At 41.1% G+C, this 25,971-nt stretch overlaps 1 protein-coding gene across 1 annotated transcript in view; it reads right to left on the bottom strand.

Annotated features, from left to right (window-relative positions):
* The window catches only part of LOC106591157 (protein kinase C epsilon type), a 264,664-nt gene extending 242,724 nt beyond the window's left edge, over window positions 1–21,940 (bottom strand). The window contains exon 1 of the mRNA XM_045724752.2: window positions 20,615–21,940. Coding sequence (XP_045580708.1) covers window positions 20,615–20,962 — 348 coding nt within the window. The 5' untranslated portion in view covers window positions 20,963–21,940. The remainder of the gene's footprint in view (window positions 1–20,614) is intronic.
* Between the last annotated feature and the right edge of the window lie 4,031 nt (window positions 21,941–25,971).

Raw genomic sequence — 25,971 nt, 5'->3', positions numbered from 1 at the left:
TATGTTATGTTACCAGACTGTTATGTTACTCTACTAAGTGCTATGCATCTTCATAGAAACTGTGTTCTACATCTTTATAGAGAAACAGTGTTCTACAGTACTATGCATCTTAATAGAAACAGTGTTGAACATCTTCATAGAGAAACAGTGCTCAACATCTTCATAGAGAAACAGTGTTCAAAATCTTTATAGAGAAACAGCGTTCTATATCTTCATAGAGAAACAGTGTTCTACATCTTCATAGAGAAACAGTGTTCTACATCTTTATAGAGAAACAGTGTTCTACATCTTTATAGAGAAACAGTGTTCTACAGTACTATGCATCTTCATAGAGAAACAGTGTTCTACATCTTCATAGAGAAACGGTGTTCTACAGTACTATGCATCTTCATAGAGAAACAGTGTTCTACAGTATTTTGCATCTTCAAAGAGAAACAGTGTTCTACACCTTCATAAAGAAACAGTGTTCTACAGTACTATGCATCTTCATAGAGAAACAGTACTATGCATCTTCATAGAGAAACAGTGTTCTACAGTACTTTGCATCTTCATAGAGAAATAGTGTTCTACAGTACTTTGCATCTTCATAGAGGAACAGTGTTACACATCTTCATAGAGAAACAGTGTTCTACAGTACTATGCATCTTCATAGAGAAACAGTGTTCTACATCTTCATAGAGAAACAGTGTTCTACAGTACTTTGCATCTTCATAGAGAAACAGTGTTCTACATCTCCATAGAGAAACAGTGTTCTACATCTTTATAGAGAAACAGTGTTCTACAGTCCTATGCATCTTTATAGAGAAACAGTATTCTACATCTTCATAGAGAAACAGGGTTCTACAGTACTATGCATCTTTATAGAGAAACAGTGTTTTACAGTACTATGCATCTTCATAGAGAAACAGTGTTCTACAGTACTATGCATCTTCATAGAGAAACAGTGTTCTACATCTTCATAGAGAAACAGTGTTCTACAGTACTATGGATCTTTATAGTGAAACAGTGTTCTACATCTTCATAGAGAAACAGTGTTCTACATCTTCATAGAGAAACAGTGTTCTACAGTACTATGCATCTTTATAGAGAAACAGTGTTCTACAGTGCTATGCATCTTCATGGAGAAACAGTGTTCTACATCTCCATAGAGAAACAGTGTTCTACATCTCCAAAGAGAAACAGTGTTCTACAGTACTATGCATCTTCATGGAGAAACAGTGTTGTACATCTTCATAGAGAAACAGTGTTCTACATCTTCATAAAGAAACAGTGTTCTACAGTACTATGCAACTTCATAGAGAAACAGTGTTCTACAGTACTTTGCATCTTCATAGAGAAACAGTGTCCTACATCTTCATAGAGAAACAGTGTACTACATCTTTATGGAGAAACAGTGTTCTACAGTACCATGCATCTTTTTAGAGAAACAGTGTACTACATCTTCATAGAGAAACAGTGTTCTACAGTACTATGCATCTTCATTGAGAAACAGTGTTCTACATCTTAATAGAGAAACAGTGTTCTACAGTACTATGCATCTTCATAGAGAAACAGTGTTCTACATCTTTATGGAGAAACAGTGTACTACATCTTAATAGAGAAACAGTGTTCTACAGAACCATGCATCTTTATAGAGAAACAGTGTACTATATCTTCATAGAGAAACAGTGTTCTACAGTACTATGCATCTTCATAGAGAAACAGTGTTCTACAGTACTTTGCATCTTCACAGAGAAACAGTGTCCCACATCTTCATAGAGAAACAGTGTTCTACATCTTTATGGAGAAACAGTGTTCTACATCTTCATAGAGAAACAGTGTTTTACAGTACTATGCATTTTTATAGAGAAACAGTGTTCTACATCATCATAGAGAAACAGTGCTCTACAGTACTTTGCATCTTCATAGAGAAACAGTGTCCTACATCTTCATAGGGAAACAGTGTTCTACATCTTCATAGAGAAACAGTGTTCTACAGTACTATGCATCTTCATAGAGAAACAGTGTTCTACAGTACTTTGCATCTTCACAGAGAAACAGTGTCCTACATCTTCATAGAGAAACAGTGTTCTACATCTTTATGGAGAAACAGTGTTCTACAGTACCATGCATCTTTATAGAGAAACAGTGTTCTACAGTACTATGCATCTTCATAGAGAAACAGTGTTCTACAGTAATATGCATCTTTATAGAGAAACCGTGGTCTACATCTTCATAGAGAAACAGTGTTCTACAGTATTTTGCATCTTCATAGAGAAACAATGTTCTACATCTTTATAGAGAAACAGTGTTCTACAGTACTATGCATCTTCATTCAGAAACAGTGTTCTACAGTATTTCGCATCTCCATAGAGAAACAGTGTTCTACATTTTTATAGAGAAACAGTGTTCTACAGTACGATGCATCTTCATAGAGAAACAGTCTTCTACATCTTCATAAACAGTGTTTTACAGTACTATGCATATTCATAGAGAAACAGTGTTCTACAGTACTATGCATCTTTATTGAGAAACAGTGTCCTACATCTTCATAGAGAAACAGTGTTCTACAGTACTACAATTAAGAGTTGACTGCTATTGATGTAAAAGATTACCAGGTCTTTAAGAGTTCATTCGGAAGATAACAGCTCTATAAACATTCTTTCGTGGTGCCCCGACATTCTAGTTAATTACATTTACATGATTAGTTTAATCAGGTAATATTAATTAGAGAAATTATTTTATAGAATAGCATGTCACATAACTTAGCAAAGACACGACATATGTTACCCTACTATGTTATGTTAGACTACTATGTAATGTTGCCCTACTATGTTATGTTCACCCACTATGTTATGTTACCCTACTATGTTACGTTACCCTACTATGTTATGTTACCCAACTATGTTATGTTACCCAACTATGTTATGTTACCCTACTATGTTACGTTATCCTGCTATGTTACGTTACACTACTATGTTACGTTACCCTGCTATGTTACGTTACCTTGTTATGTTACGTTACCCTACTATGTTACGTTACACTACTATGTTACATTACACTACTATGTTACGTTACCCTACTATGCTATGTTACCCTACTATGTTACGTTACTCTACTATGTTAAGTTACCGTACTATGTTATGTTACCAGACTGTTATGTTACTCTACTAAGTGCTATGCATCTTCATAGAAACTGTGTTCTACATCTTTATAGAGAAACAGTGTTCTACAGTACTATGCATCTTAATAGAAACAGTGTTGAACATCTTCATAGAGAAACAGTGTTCAAAATCTTTATAGAGAAACAGCGTTCTATATCTTCATAGAGAAACAGTGTTCTACATCTTCATAGAGAAACAGTGTTCTACATCTTCATAGAGAAACAGTGTTCTACATCTTCATAGAGAAACGGTGTTCTACAGTACTATGCATCTTCATAGAGAAACAGTGTTCTACAGTATTTTGCATCTTCAAAGAGAAACAGTGTTCTACACCTTCATAAAGAAACAGTGTTCTACAGTACTATGCATCTTCATAGAGAAACAGTACTATGCATCTTCATAGAGAAACAGTGTTCTACAGTACTTTGCATCTTCATAGAGAAATAGTGTTCTACAGTACTTTGCATCTTCATAGAGGAACAGTGTTACACATCTTCATAGAGAAACAGTGTTCTACAGTACTATGCATCTTCATAGAGAAACAGTGTTCTACATCTTCATAGAGAAACAGTGTTCTACAGTACTTTGCATCTTCATAGAGAAACAGTGTTCTACATCTCCATAGAGAAACAGTGTTCTACATCTTTATAGAGAAACAGTGTTCTACAGTCCTATGCATCTTTATAGAGAAACAGTATTCTACATCTTCATAGAGAAACAGGGTTCTACAGTACTATGCATCTTTATAGAGAAACAGTGTTTTACAGTACTATGCATCTTCATAGAGAAACAGTGTTCTACAGTACTATGCATCTTCATAGAGAAACAGTGTTCTACATCTTCATAGAGAAACAGTGTTCTACAGTACTATGGATCTTTATAGTGAAACAGTGTTCTACATCTTCATAGAGAAACAGTGTTCTACATCTTCATAGAGAAACAGTGTTCTACAGTACTATGCATCTTTATAGAGAAACAGTGTTCTACAGTGCTATGCATCTTCATGGAGAAACAGTGTTCTACATCTCCATAGAGAAACAGTGTTCTACATCTCCAAAAAGAAACAGTGTTCTACAGTACTATGCATCTTCATAGAGAAACAGTACTATGCATCTTCATAGAGAAACAGTGTTCTACAGTACTTTGCATCTTCATAGAGAAATAGTGTTCTACAGTACTTTGCATCTTCATAGAGGAACAGTGTTACACATCTTCATAGAGAAACAGTGTTCTACAGTACTATGCATCTTCATAGAGAAACAGTGTTCTACATCTTCATAGAGAAACAGTGTTCTACAGTACTTTGCATCTTCATAGAGAAACAGTGTTCTACATCTCCATAGAGAAACAGTGTTCTACATCTTTATAGAGAAACAGTGTTCTACAGTCCTATGCATCTTTATAGAGAAACAGTATTCTACATCTTCATAGAGAAACAGGGTTCTACAGTACTGTGCATCTTTATAGAGAAACAGTGTTTTACAGTACTATGCATCTTCATAGAGAAACAGTGTTCTACAGTACTATGCATCTTCATAGAGAAACAGTGTTCTACATCTTCATAGAGAAACAGTGTTCTACAGTACTATGGATCTTTATAGTGAAACAGTGTTCTACATCTTCATAGAGAAACAGTGTTCTACATCTTCATAGAGAAACAGTGTTCTACAGTACTATGCATCTTTATAGAGAAACAGTGTTCTACAGTGCTATGCATCTTCATGGAGAAACAGTGTTCTACATCTCCATAGAGAAACAGTGTTCTACATCTCCAAAGAGAAACAGTGTTCTACAGTACTATGCATCTTCATGGAGAAACAGTGTTGTACATCTTCATAGAGAAACAGTGTTCTACATCTTCATAAAGAAACAGTGTTCTACAGTACTATGCAACTTCATAGAGAAACAGTGTTCTACAGTACGATGCATCTTCATAGAGAAACAGTGTTCTACAGTACTTTGCATCTTCATAGAGAAACAGTGTCTACAGTACTATGCATCTTTATAGAGAAACAGTGTTCTACAGTGCTATGCATCTTCATGGAAAAACAGTGTTCTAAATCTTCATAGAGAAACAGTGTTCTACAGTACTATGCATCTTTATAGAGAAACAGTGTTCTACATCTTTATAGAGAAACAGTGTTCTACAGTAATATGCATCTTTATAGAGAAACCGTGTTCTACATCTTCATAGAGAAACAGTGTTCTACAGTATTTTGCATCTTTATAGAGAAACAGTATTCTACATCTTCATAGAGAAACAGTGTTCTACAGTATTTCACATTTTCATAGAGAAACAGTGTTCTACATCTTTACAGAGAAACAGTGTTCTACATCTTCATAAAGAAACAGTGTTCTACAGTACTATGCATCTTCACAGAGAAACAGTACTATGCATCTTCATAGAGAAACAGTGTTCTACAGTACTATGCATCTTCATAGAGAAACAGTGTTCTACATCTTCATAGAGAAACAGTGTTCTACAGTACTTTGCATCTTTATAGAGAAACCGTGATCTCCATCTTCATAGAGAAACTGTGTTCTACATCTTCATAGAGAAACAGTGTTCTACAGAACTATGCATCTTTATAGAGAAACAGTGTTCTACATCTTCATAGAGAAACAGTGTTCTACAGTACTATGCATCTTTTTAGAGAATGGAAAGAGCAAAAACCACGTGAGGCATATAGCCAAACAGACAAATAGAATAATTTAGTAGAAAACCATTCTTTGTTACTGCCATCAAATACAGACAAATGCCAACAGCACACAAACCCACTAAACCAAGCTAGGGTTGATCAGGTTGGCACATTGGCAATAATATGTACATAGGTAGAACCACACATTCTGCGGTTAAATCATCAATTTTGTGTTTACATCTGAGTATATGGTGACTCGCCAATATACAGTGACTTAAACCTGCTCCAGTTAAGAGAGAGAACACGTGTGTGTGTGTGTGAGAGGCGAGAGACAGAGAAGAGAGAGAGACAGAGAGAGAGAATATAAAGCGAGAATATGAAGAGACAGAGAATAGAAATAGACAGAGAGAGAGAGAATAGAAAGAGAGATAGAGAGAGAGATCGACAAAGAGAGGGAAAGAGAAAGAGAGATATACAGTTGAAGTTGGAAGTTTACATACACCTTAGCCAAATACATTTAACCCTTTCACACATACCATCACACGGGGTGTGATCGTTCTACAGTGGTCCCTGAAGCGTACGATCACACCCCGTGTGATTAGAACACTCATTTAGAACGCTCATTTAGAACGGCCAGTTTCGAATGACGCAACAATCAACATTTGAGCTGGCCACACTTTTTTCAGAAACTATTTACACAAACACAGTCCTTACAAAGTTATGTCCAGAATGTGAGCAGTTTATTTTTGGATGCAATGTTCAGATATTCACAGAAGTATCTATAGCATAACACAATCATCCTAACCGGAAAAATGTAGGCTACATTTGTCCTAGCGCTGAGGAAAGATTGACGCAACACAAGCGGTCATATTTTCTAACTCTCGGCTGACATAAACTACACTATGAATTAGCTAATAGCAATTACTATGTACAATTAATCACATCACGGGTGAGCTCACCGTTGATCAAAATAATTGAGTAAAACACTTTCTAGAAATCGAAAGTAATCCGACGATTAGTTTCAGCGCGCAGCCATGCTTTTTTACCTCACAGAACCGAAGATAATAAGAGAAGACAAGATGAGTTGTTGAAGGGGTGTGGTCTACCATCATTCACATCCCACATTCACTTCCTGAAGTTCTCAAAAAATGAGTGAACCCTTACTCACCTCATTTTGTTATAGCATCTTTGGTCCGACAGACGATCAAGTGAAACCCAGAATGCATTGTATGTCAACAAACATGGCTCCATACACAAAGCTGGAATTAGCTTAGCTCATCATAATCAGTACAACCTTCAAAACATTATTTTACACACATACTATGCGCCCTTTACAATTTATGCAAAAATCGGAACGCATGATTTATCACGGGTAATTGAAAAACTTAAATAAAATAGTAAATATATCAATAATACCACACAAAACATTTTCTGATAGTGATTTATTGATACAAATTGCGCGTTTAGGCAGTCAATCACGGTAACCTCTCACTCCCACTCTGAGCCATTCAGTGTTGTTGTTTATGTAACAATCACATCCTGGAATGGAGAGAACGTTCGAACATCACGTGCATAAAAAAACTCACGCTGGGGCGACCGTTAGAGATATTTGGAACTCACGCGTGAAAGGGTTAAACTCAGTTTTTCACAATTCCTGAAATGTAATCCTAGTAAAAATTCCCTGTCTTAGGTCAGTTAGGATCACCACTTTATTTTAAGAATGTGAAATGCCAGAATAATAGTAGAGAGAATGATTTAGTTCAGCTTTTATTTCTTTCATCACATTCCCAGTGGGTCAGAAGTTTACATACATTCAATTAGTATTTGGTAGCATTGCCTTTAAATTGTTTAACTTGGGTCAAACGTTTCTTGTAGCCTTCCACAAGCTTCCCACAATAAGTTGGGTAAATTTTGGCCCATTCCGCCTGACAGAACTGGTGTAACTGAGTCAGGTTTGTAGGCCTCCTTGCTTGCACACACTTTTTCAGTTCTGCCTACAGATTTTCTATAGGATTGAGGTCAGGGCTTTGTGATGGCTACTCCAATACCTTGACTTTTTTGTCCTTAAGCCATTTCGCCACAACTTTGGAAGTATGCTTGGGGTCATTGTCCATTTGGAAGACCCATTTGCGACCAAGCTTTAACTTCCTGACTGATGTCTTGAGATGTTGCTTCAATATACACATCATTTTCCCTCGTCATGATGCCATCTATTTTGTGAAGTGCACCAGTCCCACCTGCAGCAAAGCATCCCCACAACATGACCTGTGCTTCACGGTTGGGATGATGTTCTTTGGCTTGCAAGCTTCCCCCTTTTCCCTCCAAACATAACGATGGTCATTATGGCCAAACAGTTCTATTTTTGTTTCATCAGACCAGAGGACATTTCTCCATAAAGTACGATCTTTGTCCCCATGTGCAGTTGCAAACCGTAGTCTGGCTTTTTTATGGCGGTTTTGGAACAGTGGCTTCTTCCTTGCTGAGCGGCCTTTCAGGTTATGTCGATATCGGACTCGTTTTACTGTGGATATAGATACTTTTGCACCTGTTTCCTCCAGCATCTTCACAAGGTCCTTTGCTGTTGTTCTGGGATTGATTTGCACTTTTCGCACCAAAGTACGTTCATCTCCAGGAGACAGAACGCATCTCCTTCCTGAGCGGTATGACGGCTGCGTGGTCCCATGGTGTTTATACTTGCGTACTATTGTTTGTACAGATGAACGTACAAAGGTGTTTGGAAATTGCTCCCAGGGATGAACCAGACTTGTGAAGGTTTTGGCTGATTTCTTTTGATTTTCCCTTGATGTCAAGCAAAGAGGCACTGAGTTTCAAGGAAGGCCTTGAAATACATCCACAGGTACACCTTCAATTGACTGAAATGATGTCAATTAGCCTATCCGAAGCTTGTAAAGCCATGACATCATTTACTGGAATTTTCCAAGCTGTTTAAAGGCACAGTCAACTTAGTGTATGTAAACTTCTGACCCACTGGAATTGTGATACAGTGAATTATAAGTGAAATAATCTGTCTGTAAACAATTTTTTGAAAGATTACTTTTGTCATGCACAAATTAGATGTCCTAACCAACTTGCCAAAACTATAGTTTGTTAACAAGACATTTGTGGAGTGGTTGAAAAACGAGTTTTAATGACTTCCAACTTCAACTGTAGAACGAGAGAGAGAAAGAGACAGGGAGAGACAAAGCGAGATATACTGGGATTATGAGAATGAGTTTGGGGACAGTGGTGAGGAGACAGCTCAGTAGGGAGGCAGGTGGAGGGCTGATGTATGTGTGTGTGTGTGTGTGTGTGTGTGTGTGTGTGTGTGTGTGTGTGTGTGTGTGTGTGGGTGTGTGTGTGTGTGTGGTGTTGATGTGACCAGGCGTTGACTCCTGATTCCTGGGTCTTACACACACACTCTCCATGTCAAAGCTGATCCCTAAAGCCATCCACCACTCGTCTCCGCTAGTCTCCACTGGTCACCGCTAGTCTCCACTGGTCTCCCAGTGTCTATGAAAGGAAGAACTAGAAAACCTTTCTCAACATGTCCACCTCCCAGAAAAGTCAACAACATCAGGAAATTGGCTGGAGCAGTAAAGATACACCGGGATTGCAGTGCCTAGGGAGTAAGGGAGATACTGCCCTATCCTAAGGCTAATGTGATGTATTATGTCATGTGTAGTGCTTTTCACCTGGTTGTCAGAGACATTGACAAACAGTAAATTATGTTAAGTAGCGCTTATCACAGCTATGTGAAAAGGTCTGTTTGTTCCCAGTGAACCTAGAGTGGAGTGGAGTATGGTTTGGACATTGGGCTGACAATGAATGACTTACATTAAATTGTTTTCAATTACTAATTGACCCCAATTCTGGTGGAATAGCGTGTGTTGATTTGAACACATCCTGGTTGTCTGGGCTGTCATGCACACACCCTCTCAACACTCATCTAAACCGTGAACAGTGAATAACCGTAACTTCTGTTAACAATCCCCAATCACTTGTACACCTGTTATTAAGTTCCTCCCCACGGGAGTGCAGCTCGGTGCACCTGTTTAACAGTCCCCCAAACACATTGTGTGGTCGTTGAGTTGATAAGAGAAGTTACATCTAAACGATCTCAAGTCAGTTTTTCCCTTTCCTTGAGGTTAGGGTTAGGGGTTAGGACTGGGGGAGGGAAAAGTCAGAGATTTGTTGAATGCGGTTGAATGCTCCTGGTAGGCCCAGAGTGGAGCTGAGCTGAGAACTGACATATTTCAGGGATTAACTCACTGTTCAAAATGAGTGCTGCTTCTACTGTCATCACTGCTGCTGCTGAACAACACACAGCAGGGCCTGCACACACAATCCATCACAAACAATTACAGCAAACCATTTCCTCTGTAATGGCAATGCAGAAGAGGGAGAGATAGAGAGAGATCAAGGAACGGGGGAAGGAAGAGAAAGAAAATTATAGAATAATAATTAATAATTATAGAATAAAAAACAACACATTTCCTAAACCGGTTCAATTCTGACCAAAAGAAGTAGATGAGGAAGTTGTAGTTGAAGAAGTAGTAGATGAAGAAGTAGTACACAAAGAAGTAGTAGGTGAATAAGTAGTAGATTAAGTAAGTAGTAGGTGAAGAAGTAATACACAAATAAGGAGTACCCAAAGAAATAGTATTTATTTGTTTTATTACCTTTATTTAATAAGGCAAGTCAGTTAAGAACAAATTCTTATTTTCAATGATGGCCTAGGAACGGTGGGTTAACTGCCTTGTTCAGGGGCAGAACGACACATTTTTTACCTTGTCAGCTCGGGGTTTCGATCTAACAACCTTTCGGTTACTGGCCCAATGCTCTAACCACTAGTAAATAGTAAATGAAGGAGTGTAGATGAAAAAGAAGTACACAAAGAAGGAGTAGCTGAAGTAGTATACAAAGGAGTAGTAGATGAAGACATAGTAGATGAAGTAGTAGATGAAGAAGTAGTAGATGAAAAGGAAGAAGTAGTACACAAAGTAGTAGATGAAGAAGTAGTACACAAAGATGTAGTATCAAATCAAAATGTATTAGTCACATACTCTGAAAACAACAGGTGTAGACCTTACCGTGAAATGCTTACTTACAAGCCCTTAACTAACAATGCAGATCAAGAAAGAGTTAATAAAATATTTACAAAATAAACAAGGCTATATACAGGGGGTACCGGTACCGAGTCAATGTGTGGGGGTACAGGTTAGTCGAGGTAATTTGTACATGTAGTTAGGGTTGAAGTGACGATGCATAGATAATAACCAGCGAGTAGCAGCAGTATAGAAATAAATGGGGGGGGGGGCATTTAATTAATTGTTCAACAGTCTGATGGTTGTTGATGAAGAAGTAGTACATGATGAAGAAGTACACTGCCTTCCAAAAGTATTCACCCCCCTTGGTGTTTTTCCAATTTTGTTGCATTACAACATTTAATTTAAATTGATTTTTATTTGGATTTCATGTAATGGATATAAACAAAGAAGTCCAAATCGGTGAAGTGAAAAAAATAACTTGTTTAATTTATTCTTTTTTTTCCTGAAAAGTGGTGCGTGTATATATGTATTCACCCCCTTTGCTATGAAGCCCCTAAATAAGATCCGGTGCAACCAATTACCTTCAGAAGTCACATAATTTGTTAAATAAAGTCCAATCTAAGTGTCACATGATCTGTCACATGATCTCAGTATACATACACCTGTTCTGACAGGCCCCAGAGTCCGCAACACAACTAAGCAAGGGGCACCACCAAGCAAGCGGCACCATGAAGACCAAGGAGCTCTCCAAACAGGACAGGGACAAAGTTGTGGAGAAGTACAGATCAGCGTTGGGTTATAAACAAATACCCGAAACTTTGAAAATCCAACGGAGCACCATTAAATCCATTATAAAAAAAAATGGAAAGAATATGGCACCACAGCAAACCTGTCAAGAGAGGGCCGCCCACAAAAACTCACGGACCAGGCAAGGAGGTCATTAACCAGAGAGGCAACAAATACACCAAAGATAACCCTGAAGGAGCTGCAAAGCTCCACAGCGGAGATTGGAGTATCTGTAAATTGGACCAATTTAAGCTGTTCACTCCACAGAGCTGGGCATTACAGAAGAGTGGCCAGAAAAAAAGACATTGCTTAAAGAAAAAAAATTAGCAAACATGTTTGGTGTTCGCCAAAAGGCATGTGGGAGACTCCCCAAACATATGGAAGAAGTTATTCTGGTCAGATGAGACTAAAATGTAGCTTTTTGGCAATCAAAGAAAACGCTATGTCTGGCGCAAACCCAACACCTCTCATCACCCTGAGAACACCATCACCACAGTGAACCATGGTGGTGGCAGCATCATTCTGTGGGGATGTTTTTCATTGGCAGGGACTGGGAAACTGGTCAGAATTGAAGGAATGATGGATGGCGCTAAATACAGGGAAATTCTTGAGGGAAACCTGTTTCAGTCTTCCAGAGATTTGAGACTTGGACAGAGGTTCACCTTCCAGCAGGACCCTAGGCATGCTGCTAAAGCAACACTCGAGTGGTTTAAGGGGAAACATTTCAACGTCTTAGAATGGGATAGTCAAAGCTCAGACCTCAATCCAATTGAGAATCTGTGGTATGATTTAAAGATTGCTGTACACCAGCGGAAACCCATCCAACTTGAAGGAGCTGGAGCAGTTTTTCATAGAAGAATGGGCAAAACTCCCAATGGCTAGACGTACCAAGCTTATAGAGACATAACCCAAGAGACTTGTAGCTGTAAATGCTGCAAAAGGTGTCTCTACAAAGTCTCTCCAAAGGGGGGGGGGGGGGGGGGGGGGTGAAAAGTTATGCACACTCAAGTTTTCTGTTTTTTATGTTATTCCTTGTTTGTCTCACAATAAAAATATTTTGCATCTTCAAAATGGTAGACATGTTGTGTTAAAATGGCGGCGGAAGAAATGGCAGCAGTTTTACGGGCGCCCAACCAATTGTGCAATTACGGGTTTTTTTTCGTGTTATTTGTAACTTATTTTGTACGTAATGTTTCTGCAACCGTATCTTACGGCAAAAAAAGAGCTTCTGGATATCAGGACAGCGATATCAGGACACCACATCAGTCACTGGCTTTATCAATAAGTGCATCGAGGACGTCGTCCCCACAGTGACTGTACGTACATACCCCAACCAGAAGCAATGGATTACAGGCAACATTCGCACTGAGCTAAAGGGTAGAGCTGCCGCTTTCAAGGTGTGAGACTCTAACCCGGAAGCTTATAAGAAATCCTGCGATGCCCTCCGACGAACCATCAAACAGGCAAAGCGTCAATACAGGGCTAAGCGTCAATACCGGCTTCGACACTCGTCTTATGAGCACACCCCCATTTTCATTGACGGGGCTGTAGTGGAGCAGGTTGAGAGCTTCAAGTTCCTTGCTGTCCACATCACCAACAAACTAGAATGGTCCAAACACACCAAGACAGTCGTGAATAGAGCACGGCAAAGCCTATTCCCCCTCAGGAAACTAAAAAGATTTGGCATGGGTCCTCAAATCCTCAAAAGGTTCTACAGCTGCAACATCGAGAGCATCCTGACTGGTTGCATCACTGCCTGGTACGGCAATTGCTCGGCCTCCGACCACAAGGCACTACAGAGGGTAGTGGGTACGGCCCAGTACATCACTGGGGCTAAGCTGCCTGCCATCCAGGACCTCTACACCAGGCGGTGTCAGAGGAAGGCCCTAAAAATGGTCAAAGACCCCAGCCACCCCAGTCATAGACTGTTCTCTCTACTATCACATGGCAAGCGGTACCGGAGTGCCAAGTCTAGGACAAAAAGGCTTCTCAACAGTTTTTACCCCCAAGCTATAAGACTCCTGAACAGGTAATCAAATGTCTACCTGGACTATTTGCATTGGGTGCCTCCTCAACCCCTCTTTTACGCTGCTGCTACTCTCTGTTTATCATATATGCCTAATCACTTTAACTATATATTCATGTACATTCTACCTCAATTGGCCCGACCAAACAGTGCCCCCGCACATTGACTAACCGGGCGATCTGCACTGTGTCCCGCGACCCACCACCAGCCAACCCCTCTTTTACGCTACTACTACTCTCTGTTTATCATATATGCATAGTTACATTAACCATATCTACATGTACATACTACCTCAATCAGCCCGACTAACCGGTGCCTGTATATAGCCTCTACTGTTATAGTCTCGCTACTGTATATAGCCTTGCTACTGTTATTTTTCCACTGTCTTTTTTACTGTTGTTTTTATTTGTTTACTTACCTGTTGTTCACCTAATACCATTTTTGCACTGTTGGTTAGAGCCTGTAAGTAAGCATTTCACTGTAAGGTCTACACCTGTTGTATTCGGCGCACGTGACAAATAAACTTTGATTTGATTTTAAATAAAAAGATACAAACCCCTGATGAAGTAGTAGATGAATAAGTAGTACACAAAGAAGTAGGTGAAGAAGAAGTAGTAGTTATGAAGTAGTAGATGAAGAAGTAGTAGATTATGAAGTAGTACACAAAGAAGTAGTAGATCATGATGTAAAAGATTAAGAAGTAGTAGCTGATGAAGTAGTAGATGAAGAAGTAGTACACAAAGTAGTCGATGAAGAAGTAATAGAGGAAGAAGTAGTAGTACATGAAGAAGTAGTAAATCAAGAAGTAGTAGAAGAAAAAGTAGTAGTTGAAGTAGTAGAGGATGAAGTATTAGATTATGATGTAAAAGATGAAGAAGTAGCGGCTGATGAAGTAGTAGATGAAGAAGTAGTACACAAAGAAGTAGTAGATTAAGTATTAGATTAAAAAGTAAGGATTAAGTAGTACATGAAGAAGTAGAAGATAAATAAGTAGTAGGTGAAGAAGTAGTAGTTGATGAAGTAGTAGCGGATGAAGTAGTAGATGAAGAAGTAGTAGTTGAAGAAGTAGTAGGTAAAGAAGTAGTAGATGAAGAAGTAGTAGGTGAAGAAATAGTAAATGAAGAAGTAGTAGTTGAATAAGTAGTAAAAATAAAATAAAAATGTATTGGTAATATACACATGGTTAGCAGATGTTAATGCGAGCGTAGCGAAATGCTTGTGCTTCTAGTTCTGACAGTGCAGTAATATCTAACAAGCTGAAGTAGTAGATGAAGAAGTAGTAGGTGAAGTAGTAGTAGCTGAAGAAGTACTAGAAGAAGAAGTAGGGCACTGCTAGTTCAGGAAGTTTGTGCCTGTCCTACCTATAGGGCATGGAGCTTTTCTAGGAAACACGTGGTATTTCAACACTCAAAAGTGTGGTCACACCCACATTTTATGTGCCTGACTGAGTCGGCACCACACAATTGGGCCAACTGGTTCAGACAGGTTTGTTTACTTTGTTGATAATTTCTAAAAACAGCCTGGCTCCATAATCAGCCCGTTCAGATCTAAGCAACTTTATTGTTCACGATGCATAAAAAAATAACTGTTCCCATTCTCTAGGGTTTATAAAAAGAAACTATGGTGTTACAAGACCATAAAACATGATGTGGCCTCCTAGCTCTCCTCTACTATACTCAAGTAAGGATGGAATCCCACCAGAGGTTCAGAGAGAGGTCTCCCCCTGGCTCTCACACTCTCTCTTACTCCATCACACATGCTCACTCTTCGTTTCTGCCTCTGCCGCTCTTTCGCGCTCTGTCACACACCCATATTCACACTGGAGTTAAGTCAAACTCAATGGGGCTAGCAATGAGACAGAAGGGGGAGAGAGGCTACGAAGCCTGGGGCTAGTAATGAGACAGGAGGGGGAGAGAAGCAGACAGAGGCTACGAAGCCTGGGGCTAGCAATTGAGACAGGAGGGGGAGAGAGGCTACGAGGCCTGGGGCTAGCAATGAGACAAGAGGAGGAGAGAGGCTACAATGCCTGGGGCTAGCAATGAGATAGGAGGGGGAGAGAGACAGAGGGAGGCTACGAAGCCTGGGGCTAGCATAGAGACAGGAGGGGGAGAGAGGCTACGAAGCCTGGGGCTAGCAATGAGACAGCAGGGGGAGAGAGGCAGAGAGAGGCTATGAAGTCTGGGCTAGCATAGAGATGGGGGGGGGGGGGGGGGGGGGCTATGAAGCCTGGAGCTAGAGACAGGATGTGGAGAGAGACAGAGAGAGGCTATGAAGCCTGTGGCTAGCATTGAGACAGGAGGGGGATAGAGGCAGCTGCTGTCTGAGGATAAGGCAGACACAGGAGGGGCCCAGACAAAGAGGCCTGCCCAGGCTGACACCTACTGTTTCACCCCACCCTCATAACACTCAGCCACTGAAGTTTACACAGCCGGACAATCTCACGCTTCACTCTCCCTATTACCAACTCTGCTGGACTGACTGCCTTGACTGAAAGCAAATGAAGATGTTTTACACACCTATTGTTGACTAAAACTGTATGGAATGTATTAGCTCAAATACACTTCTCATTGTCTAGGATAGTCTACAATCAAAGCCATACTATAGCAACTCCTGCTCAAGCCTCCTAATTAACAAGTTCTAACAGTCACAGAAACTCACAAAGGCCCACTGTCAACAGACAGAGACATTCTGAAAACAACATGAACAAAATGAACCATGAAAAATACCGCTATTGTGACGGTAATGTTTGAGTCAGCATGTGTATCCCTCCAATATTTTTTTGTATGTGTGTGTGAGTGTGTGAGAGAGAGGGAGAGAATACTATGTCTGTGCATGCATACACCTGTGCATCTTAGAGTGCATGTCTACACGTTCCTACCAAGGTACAAGTTCAGACAGATTCTTCGAGGAGTAATCGTTGGCAAGCCTTCTAAATTAGGCAACATGCCTTGCATTTTGGACATTAATCATGGAGCCCACCTATGAGGAGCTGCACATACACAAGGAGCAAGGAGAGATGGAAGGAAAGGACACAAGGAGAGATGGAAAGAAAGGACACAAGGAGCAAGGAGAGATGAAAGGAAAGGACACAGAGAGCAATGCGAGATGTAAAGAAAGGAAACAAGGAGAAAGGAAAGATGGAAGGAAAGGACACAAGGAGCAAGGAGCGATGGAAGGAAAGGACATAGAGAGCAATGCTGTTTAGGACAGAGCAGGACAACAGTCTCTCCATCTGGAATACATACACAATGCTTAGCACTTACCAACACCCCTAAACTGACATTTTGCTCCCAGGGATGCGATCTCCAAACTACCTAGAAGTGAAAATGAGAGGGAGGGTAAGCTAAAGACAGAACTCCTACAGCTCAGTCCAGCCAGCCGAGAACAGAGTGTCCGTAGCCCTATGAACCAAGCACACCCTCCTCAGACATGCAAGGCGATGACAGAGCCTGATCCATCAACATCAGCACAGAACATTCCCAGCCCGACAAGTCAAACAGACAGAAACCCTATTGCCCTGAGCTTCCCTGGCCCGTCAACGAGCTGTATACCTTCTCCTCCACCCGACAATGGACCTGATAGAGTCTAATCAATAATCCAAGCTCCTACCTACCTCAGACACACTGTCGAGAGTGAACCTGTATGTCAGCATTTCATATCCTGTGCATATGACAATAAACTGGACAACAAAGACAAGAGATTCCTCTTCAGCATGTACTTATTGTGAAAGCTGTCTGTCAGAAGAGCACAGGCCACGATCACAGAGCACACCTATTTATCCACCTGCCACGCCAAGGCGAGGATAACAGAGCACACCTATCTATCCACCTGCCAAGCCAGGATAACAGAGCACACATATCTATCCACCTGCCACGCCAAGGCCAGGATAACAGAGCACACCTATCTATCCACCTGCCACGCCGGATAACAGAGCACACATATCTATCCACCTGCCATGCCGAGGCCAGGAGCACAGAGCACACCTATCCATCTGCCATGCCGAGGCCAGGAGAACAGAGCACACCTATCCATCTGCCACGCCGAGGCCAGGAGAACAGAGCACACCTATCCATCTGCCACGTTGAGGCCAGAAGAACAGAGCACACCTATCCATCTGCCACGCAGAGGCCAGGAGAACAGAGCACACCTATCCATCTGCCACGCTGAGGCCAGGAGAACAGAACTACTTACAAGAGGAATAAAGCCACCCAGTATTTATGAAAATGTTCCTCCCTCACAGGGAAAGTGTCATAATAGCCTTTACTTTAGTGGCATACTGAGGAACAGAATTGCCTTCACGACAATGAATAGTCCCAGTATTATTGTGAATATACCCTTTATTATAATATGTCCATGTTATCCATCTCACCACTGATTATCAGTGATGAGGAGTATCTAGATTATTAGATTTTTTTTAACTTTTGTTCCTGTCTATGATTTAATAATCAGCATTGTTATCATGGCCTAATATGAACAGCTCTGGTGTTTTGGATGTGGTAATCTGGTGCCGGAACGAATACAGTTCAATTTCATACTGTAATGACATATATTTATGAACTATGTTTTAGTGGATTTATTATGTTTATTTTATGTTGGGCAGTGTATGTGAAGTGATGTAGTCAGGAAAGATGCTGATATTTGGATGTCCTTGGGGCCAGAACCTGTAAGGATATGTAGATGTCCACAAAACTTGGCCTACTTCCCTTCAGGGAACCTCACCCTCACCCACTCATACTGTAGTGAACATCTTGAGGAAGGTGTGCCTATGTTGAAGGGAGTGAGCCTATAGTTTTCATGACTGGAATTCAAAGGTAAAATATCTATATCCTTCCTCACACAGAGTATGTTTACATGCACACTAATAATGCAATATTAAACTGATTATGGCAATAGGCTGAGTATGGCATCAGTCATGTAAACACCATACTCTGCTTATCTTAATCGGCGTAAAGTCATAATCGAAGTAAGCATAAGCTGATTAAAACATAGATCTAAGTGATTAGGTTGTGTAAATGCCTCAGTCACAGCACTGTATTTGATCTGCCATGTGCTATCACCAGCAGAGCAAGTGTCCTTCAGTCTTTTGCGCGAGTAAAGTCAGTTCGGAAAAACTGAAAGTAAGGTTATTCATCTTAGAAATTGTTTTCACATACAAACTTTATATGTCCGTACTCAGAATCAAATAGGCATCACAAAAATAACATGGTCATTGGTCGCTGTGGTAGAATGTTTATTTTGATTGGCGATTTTCTGCATTTATTAAAGTCCCATCAGGTGGCCTGATTTCAGATGTGTCCATGTAAACAGGATTATTAGGGAATAAAGCATGTAAATGTTTAAATCAAACTATTAAATTAAGCAAGACTATTCACAGTAAACATATTATTGTGTGCATGTAACCATACTCACAGACTATCATAAGGTATAACATTATCTATGTCACATGATCTGTCTCATCATAATCCAAACAACATGTCAGCGTTTATTGTAGATGTGTTGGACATAGCATTGATCATCTAATTTGGTGGACGATTGTAGATTTTGAAAAAAGGTCTGTCGGCACCACATGTTCATGACCCTTCATTAGGTGTAATCATGTGCTGCATGTCTTCTCAAATGAGTCTGCAGCTGCCTATCTTATAAAAGAGAGCATATGGCCCTAAGGCAACCTCATGATTCCAGTATTTATCTGGAAGGTTGTGAAAGACTTCTCTGTATGTGGACTTTTGTCCGCATTAGCATTCCATCTCAAGGGCATCATGGTTTCCAAGACATTTGCAAATGACAAATCAATTGCAAGTTGTCACAGGCTCAGCAGTAGCGCTCTCAAGTCATGTCTAACCTTACACTTACATGCAACTTCTGCTATCAGAATATGAATTTGCCATTGAAATGACGGGTCTAGATGCACACAAGTCGCTTTGTGGTCTGATTGTGTTAAGATCTGTCTGACCACATCAGGAGGTGGTCTGCGTTACATTGTGTGCGGATTTCTCCTCAGTCTGGAAGCAATCAGGCTACCGAAAGCACATGCAGCGGGTGACGTCATCAGCACGCTCCCACAAGTCTCCAGAGAACTTGTGTTTTGGGACCGAGGGGCACCTTTTCATTATAAAGTTGGAGGAAATACGTTTCTAGCGTGAGAGGAACGTGTTTGCTGGCCTCATAAATGCTAGTCAGCTAACTAATATTTAGAAAAACGAGAGTTATGCTAACCTGTTTGCAATCCATTTAGCTTTGCTTGCTTGCTAGCTACTACATAGGTTAGCTGGCTAGTTAGCTACAGTAGTTAGCTACTACCATCAGTTGTTGTGTTATTATCATACGTTGCCTATTCCACCGTTTGCAGAATGCATACTGGCATTTGAATATAGCGCGGGAACAGACAAAATGTGGATATGGGGGACACATGTAAATGTAGATGCATGAAGTGTTCGGAATTCCATTATCAGAACACCAATTAGTGTGTGTGGGGGGGGGCGGCAAAATTGGTCTGCCTGTGTAAACGCAGCCTTACCGGCCTACCTGCCTGGCCTTCCCATCCCACATCAGATTTTAACTCACGCTTGCGTTTGACATGGAAACATGTTGCTTTTCTCAGAATGCAGGCTGCCTACATCACAGCTGATAGGAATATTTATGACAGGCTTGTAAGCACCCTCCTCTCCACCGTTCCTACGCAACGGGGTTATTTGCGCATAGATCTATCAGATCCTTGCATGATACAGGTGACCTAGAGTGCCAGGAAACCAATGGTGGATGGATGCCAGCCAGGGGCCTTCGTGAAGGTGATGTTAACGATAAAGGAACATTAATTCAAGGCCTAGACTGTTTTGCAAAATAGTAATGGAGACTTTGTATAATAATTTAGTCTAATCGTAAGGCCATGAGGATGCTGAGAGTGAGATGAAAACAACTTGGTAAAAGGCATTAAGCGCAAGGAACACCAAATAATAAGGGGCCAAAGCATACCCATTCCTCGTAGTGCTTACTGCCATTCTGCAATATATCTTCGAACTGTATGATGCAGTTGGCCACGAAATCGTCATATCCAATTGGCGCGTCGTGAAACACCGACAGTTCGATTTTCCTTCCGTCATGCACCTCTGTAACGAACTCGTCGTTCCACGCAGGGCTGTTGGTTTTCTGTTTGGTGGAAGTTTGGCCCACACGCGAGTCATCCACGTTTAGTGCAATGTATGTGTCTAAGAGAAAAGTCTGGGTCTTTGGGCCAACCGCATGCCTAAGAGACCAAGCTGTCGGTTTCAAGTCCAACGCCTCACAAATCTTGATCTTCAATAACCCATTGAAAACCACCATGGCGGTGATGTAATCCTCCTCAATAGGACTTGGAACAGAGTGGTTGTTTACAATATAATCCTTTAACCCAAACACTTCAACTGGTCATAAATCATTTGTCCTAGTTTTATGTATTGTTTGAATCCTCAAATTAAGACCACGGTTTGAATGGGTTGAGACTTGAATGTAACGGGAAAATGCTGTCCCGTCTCACTCTAGTACACACATAGCCTACCAATCGGATGCAAATCAGTCCTCCCGAAACAGTCTAGTGAGAGTAAATTGTCTCGTTTTTGCTCTCTGGCAGTCTTGGTTTTCCCAATGATAATCCACATTTGGCGTTTAACCAGACAAAGCCTTTCTTTTGAATAGAATAAATACACGTCTTGAAAAGCTTATATGAAGGAAAAATACGACCATGCAGCAGTTGGAATGTCAACAGCCTACCCAAACCGCAACACGACAGAGCAAAATCTATCAAAACTATCCTCGGCAACTCCACTAGGCTTTATAAACACTCGTATTCCACCGTTGGAAGAAACTGCTGCCTCCTCGCCGAGCATTTGGGATGTTTCCCAAACCGGCTACCCGACTTGTGAATTGCTCAAGCAGTGTATAGTTGCAGGTCGACTCTGTTGTGGTTTTCTTGGTTTCTGTTCGCTCCTTATACTCCCAGGCTGTTTTCTTGCCGTTGCTGTACTTGGTTTCAGTTTGCTCCTTAAACTCCCAGGCTGTTTTCTCGCCGTTGCTGTTCTTGGTTTCCTGCACACCTCCCTTTTCTCCACCGACCGTCTAAACACTGGTGCAGGAAATGCGCAAAACACGTCAGTTTCTTTTTCTGAGGCGCGCTGCGTCTTGTCTATTCCAGATGGGGGAGTGCAACACAACTGTCAGTGTAGGCGAGTCGACCAGGCTGTCAGGACAGAGGCGCATCCAAGGGCTCAAGTGACAGATACAGTGATATGATGTGCTGGAGTAGGCCTACTGATTACATCATTCTCTTTTCGGAACATATCGGGGAGGCTCATTGCTGTGTTTGATAGGTCTATCCACCGAGTAGCAAGGTTATTACTGTTACAAGCAGGGGGCTATTGCGTAAAAGACATGGAAAATGGGTGAATCATTGGGGTGGTTAGGTATGTCTGGTATTTGCAACAGATGATTATTTTATACTGGCCATAACACTGACTGTCGCACCTGAATTACACCGATAGCTCTAATGTAGAACTTGTATCTGTTTTCCAAAACATAAAACCATATCGTAGCCGATGATTATTACCATTGGGCAATAGGCTTTGAATGACAATAATACACACTTGTTTAGCATTTTGTTAGTCAGGATTTTAATTTTTTGGCGACCAGATTAATAACCCATAAAATATGAAGATAGCCAACATATCTACATTTTTATTGAGCCACAAATAAAGTGTGTTTGATCCCGACAGTGCATCCCGGTTGTCTGGCCTATAACTTCAAGCGTCTAATTTATCGACCTTGACACAAGAAAAGCAGTGCGTGCATAGATAGATAGATAGATAGATAGATAGATAGATAGATAGATAGATAGATAGATAGATAGATAGATAGATAGATAGATAGATAGATAGATAGATAGATAGATAGATAGATAGATAGCATACAGGTCATGCAACGTTTGCAACCACATATCACTGAGGTTTGCTTGAAAACACGCTTCACTATGGCATGTATTTCTGCTGGGAATGCACCACATCTACATTTGCAGTGCAAATTGTCTGTTCATTTTTGTTTTGGTGTAAGTCTCCACCATGTGTAAAGAATGAGGTGTCTGCACAGCTAGGCTTATACATGAATAGTGGGAAATCGAAATCACTATGACCAATAGGCCAGGCAATAACAATATTTAGAAAACAAACTCACAGACAACAGCTGCCCTTATAAGTCATTATAGTAGAATAATTATAAATCAAACAGATAATACAGATGTAGCCTGTTGCAAATAGAGTCAATATCGTCAATATAGTCAATAGAGTCAACATAGCCAATATAGTCAATTTAGTAAATAGAGTCAACAGGGTCAATTTAGTCAATTGAGTCAATAGTGTCAAAATAGTTAATAGAGTAAATATAGTAAATAGAGTTAATATAGTCAATATAGGCAATAGGGTCAATATATTCAATATAGGCAATATATTCAATAGAGTCAATATATTCAATATAGGCAATAGGGTCAATATATTCAATATAGGCAATAGGGTCAATATATTCAATATAGGCAATATATTCAATAGAGTCAATATATTCAATATAGGCAATAGAGTCAATAGGGTCAGTAGGGTCAATATAGTCAATAGGGTCAAAATAGTCAATAGGGTCCATAGAGTCAATATAGCCAATGTATCCAATAGAGTCAATGTAATCAATAGAGTCAATACGGTCAATAGAGTCAATAAGGTCAATAGAGTGAATAGAGTCAAAAGAGTCAATTGTGTCAATATAGAGTCAATAGTTAATAATGTCAATAGGGTCAATATAGTCAATAGTGTAAAAATAGTCAATGTAGACAATAGAGTAAATATAGTCAATAGAGTTAATAGACTCAATAGAGTTAATATAGTCAATAGAGTCAATACAGTCAATACAGTCATTATATTCAATAGGGTCAATATAGTAAATAGGGTAAATAGAGTCAATAGGGTCAATATAGTCAATAGAGTCAATATAGTCAATATATGATGTTCCGGAACTCCAATTTGAGCAGCAGCAGCTGAAAAATGAGCTCCTACAAATATTGAAATTTACATGGTTTTTAGAGTGAAGTACATCGGAAAAAAGCAAAAGAAAACTGCAAGACTGAATAGGAGAAAAAACAAGCAACAAACAAAGAAGATAGGCTTTTGAAAAATAACTATTTTTCATAAAATTGTAGTTATCTTAGCTAGCTGAATTGTTTACCAGTTGCTAAGCAGTTGCTAGGGACTCTTTTGGAAGAAGCTAGCTAGCTAACTAAGAACAACAAAGAATATCTAGTTAACAGAAGAAAAGAAAGAGAAAATCAGGACAGAAGAAAAAGGATATCAAAGTGAAACAGTTCTCTAAAGACACAAGAGACAATAATACAAGAAACAACACTTCTGTAGCTTGTCAACTATGTGTCTGTCTATCCCTGTTCTCTCCTCTCTGCACAGGCCATACAAACGCTTCACACCGTGTGGCCGCTGCCACTCTAACCTGGTGGTCCCAGCGCGCACGACCCACGTGGAGTTCCAGGTCTCCGGCAGCCTCTGGAACTGCCGGTCTGCAGCCAACAAGGCTGAGTTCATCTCAGCCTATGCTACCCTCCAGTCCCTAGACTTCCTGGCGCTGACGGAAACATGGATTACCACAGATAACACTGCTACTCCTACTGCTCTCTCTTCGTCTGCCCACGTGTTCTCGCATACCCCTAGAGCATCGAGCCAGCGGGGTGGTGGCACTGGAATCCTCATCTCTCCCAAGTGGACATTCTCTCTTTCTCCCCTGACCCATCTGTCTATCTCCTCATTTGAATTCCATGCTGTCACAGTTACCAGCCCTTTCAAGCTTAACATCCTTATCATTTATCGCCCTCCAGGTTCCCTTGGAGAGTTCATCAATGAGCTTGACGCCTTGATAAGTTCCTTTCCTGAGGATGGCTCACCTCTCACAGTTCTGGGTGACTTTAACCTCCCCACGTCTACCTTTGACTCATTCCTCTCTGCCTCCTTCTTTCCACTCCTCTCCTCTTTTGACCTCACCCTCTCACCTTCCCCCCCTACTCACAAGGCAGGCAATACGCTTGACCTCATCTTTACTAGATGCTGTTCTTCCACTAATCTCATTGCAACTCCCCTCCAAATCTCCGACCACTACCTTGTATCCTTTTCCCTCTTGCTCTCATCCAACACTTCTCACTCTGCCCCTACTCGGATGGTATTGCGCCGTCCCAACCTTCGCTCTCTCTCTCCCGCTACTCTCTCCTCTTCCATCCTATCATCTCTTCCCTCTGCTCAAACCTTCTCCAACCTATCTCCTGATTCTGCCTCCTCAACCCTCCTCTCCTCCCTTTCTGCATCCTTTGATTTTCTCTGTCCCCTATCCTCCAGGCCGGCTCGGTCCTCCCCTCCAGCTCCGTGGCTCGACGACTCACTACGAGCTCACAGAACAGGGCTCCGGGCAGCCGAGCGGAAATGGAGGAAAACTCGCCTCCCTACGGACCTGGCATCCTTTCACTCCCTCCTCTCTACATTCTCCTCTTCTGTCTCTGCTGCTAAAGCCACTTTCTACCACTCTAAATTCCAAGCATCTGCCTCTAACCCTAGGAAGCTCTTTGCTACCTTCTCCTCCCTCCTGAATCCTCCTCCCATCCCCCCCCTCTCCTCCCTCTCTGCGGATGACTTCGTCAACCATTTTGAAAAGAAGGTTGACGATATCCGATCCTCGTTTGCTAAGTCAAACGACACCGCTGGTCCTGCTCACACTGCCCTACCCTGTGCTTTGACCTCTTTCTCCCCTCTCTCTCCAGATGAAATCTCGCGTCTTGTGACGGCCAGCCGCCCAACAACCTGCCCACTTGACCCTATCCCCTCCTCTCTTCTCCAGACGATTTCCGGAGACCTTCTCCCCTTCCTCACCTCGCTCATCAACTCATCCTTGACCGCTGGCTATGTCCCTTCCGTCTTCAAGAGAGCGAGAGTTGCACCCCTTCTGAAAAAACCTACACTCGATCCCTCCGATGTCAACAACTACAGACCAGTATCCCTTCTTTCTTTTCTCTCCAAAACTCTTGAACGTGCCGTCCTTGGCCAGCTCTCCTGCTATCTCTCTCAGAATGACCTTCTTGATCCTAATCAGTCAGGTTTCAAGACTGGGCATTCAACTGAGACTGCTCTTCTCTGTGTCACGGAGGCTCTCCGCACTGCTAAAGCTAACTCTCTCTCCTCTGCTCTCATCCTTCTAGACCTATCTGCTGCCTTTGATACTGTGAACCATCAGATCCTCCTCTCCACCCTCTCCGAGTTGGGCATCTCCGG

This window comes from Salmo salar, chromosome 01 (genome assembly GCF_965601325.2).
Source record: "Salmo salar chromosome 01, fSalSal1, whole genome shotgun sequence".
NCBI lineage: Eukaryota > Metazoa > Chordata > Actinopteri > Salmoniformes > Salmonidae > Salmo > Salmo salar.
The sequence above is the reverse complement of the archived record's forward strand: the minus strand, read 5'-3'. Positions and strand labels throughout refer to the sequence as shown.